Source organism: Verticillium alfalfae, genomic scaffold (genome assembly GCF_000150825.1).
Source record: "Verticillium alfalfae VaMs.102 supercont1.2 genomic scaffold, whole genome shotgun sequence".
Lineage (NCBI taxonomy): Eukaryota > Fungi > Ascomycota > Sordariomycetes > Glomerellales > Plectosphaerellaceae > Verticillium > Verticillium alfalfae.
The window spans coordinates 741,132-742,555 of record NW_003315037.1 but is presented as its reverse complement, the minus strand read 5'-3'; the positions used below and the strand labels follow the sequence as shown (position 1 = coordinate 742,555).

The following is a 1,424-nucleotide window of genomic DNA, read 5'->3' as shown; positions in this document are numbered from 1 at the left end:
ATGCCCCCAGCTTGGACTTCAACGAATTGGCTGTAGCACTGCATATAACGCTGAGGTCAGGAGGCGGCATATCAAGCAGCTTCAAGCAGGAGTAAAGGGCCATCCTAGCCCCAGAATGGATCACGCCGACTTGTTTTGAAGCATCAAGCCACCCGTGCCGACCCCCAACACAACTTGCGACGGCATCAAGACATCGGGAAGGATCTCCCCGACGACAGCGCGCTCAAAGACTTTCAAGAAGTCGTCCAGACGAATCCCGTAAAATCCGCTGGCTCGCAGTATCTTCAGCGTCTCGTCGCTGTCGGTGGCCATGCCTGCAGCCAGGATCGGGCCAATGTCCAATGCATAGGCGCGTCCCATGATCTTGCCGCTGCGCGCGAGGGCATCTAGGTAGACGTTGGCCGCGGCATAGTTGGCTTGACCTCTATTGCCAATGATCCCAGCAGAGCTGGACAGAAAAATGAACCAAGGAGGCTTAGCCAGATCGGCTGGTCGTCCGAAGTGCTGGACAAGGTTGGAAGAGCCAAGGGTCTTTGGTCTCATCACTTTCATCCAGTCTTCGAACGACATCTTATCATATAGCGAGTCCTGTATCAAATTGTTAATTTTCGTAGCAGACAGAAAGGCAATGGACGCCGCTCACCTGGAGGATTACCTGCGGCTTGGACGATGCCGGAGACGGGCGGCATCCCTGAAGACACGATGCTTGCATACGTGTCTTTGACTGCCTCGGCGTCACAAATGTCTACCATTATGTGCAGAACCCTGACCCCAATACCGCGGAGGAATTTGATGCACTTGACTGCTTCGATAGATGAAGGGGCCGTCCTGGAAAGAAATACGATGTTCTTGGCGCCCTCACCGGCTAACCGTCGGGCGACACTGCGGCCGAGGCCACCAAGACCCCCAGCTAGGACGTAAGTCCCATCATCCAGAGCGTCTTGAAGCCGCGAGTTCTGGCAGGACGGAGGGAGGAGTACCATACTGCTGGTATCTGCTGTAACAAGTGTGCCTCCGCATGATCCATTGTCTCTGACCGCGGCGAACCCATGAGACAGAGAATCAACGGCGCAAGCCCGTGTGAAGAGCACTGGCTGAATCGTTCCATAGTGCTCCTGCACAAAATCTATGACTCTGGTAAATATGTCTCCGACTAGCGCCGGCTCATTTTCGAGAAGCAGGGCGAGGTCTAGGCGGATAATGCTGCTCAGAGGAGGATCCTCGTATGGCCGGCAGGCGTCTGGGACTAGGCTGTCCGCATGTCTAATCGACGTTCCAGCTAGAAGATTTTTGGTCAGTTTCTTCTCCTCAAAGCGCACGATATTGATGGAGACTCACTGGTTTTAAGAACCAGCTTCATATCGCAGAGGTTCCTCGGACCCGGGTTATAGACGATGTCCACCTTGACCTGGTCATGCTCCGGA

General features: G+C 54.5%; 1 protein-coding gene across 1 annotated transcript in view; it reads right to left on the bottom strand.

The window, feature by feature from the left end:
• Positions 1 to 120: 120 nt before the first annotated feature.
• The window catches only part of VDBG_01693 (lovastatin nonaketide synthase), a gene marked incomplete at both ends in the record, with an annotated part of 7,427 nt that continues 6,123 nt past the window's right edge, over positions 121 to 1,424 (bottom strand). Inside the window, 3 exons of the mRNA XM_003007459.1 lie at positions 121 to 588; positions 644 to 691; positions 843 to 1,251. Coding sequence (XP_003007505.1) covers positions 121 to 588; positions 644 to 691; positions 843 to 1,251 — 925 coding nt within the window. The remainder of the gene's footprint in view (positions 589 to 643; positions 692 to 842; positions 1,252 to 1,424) is intronic.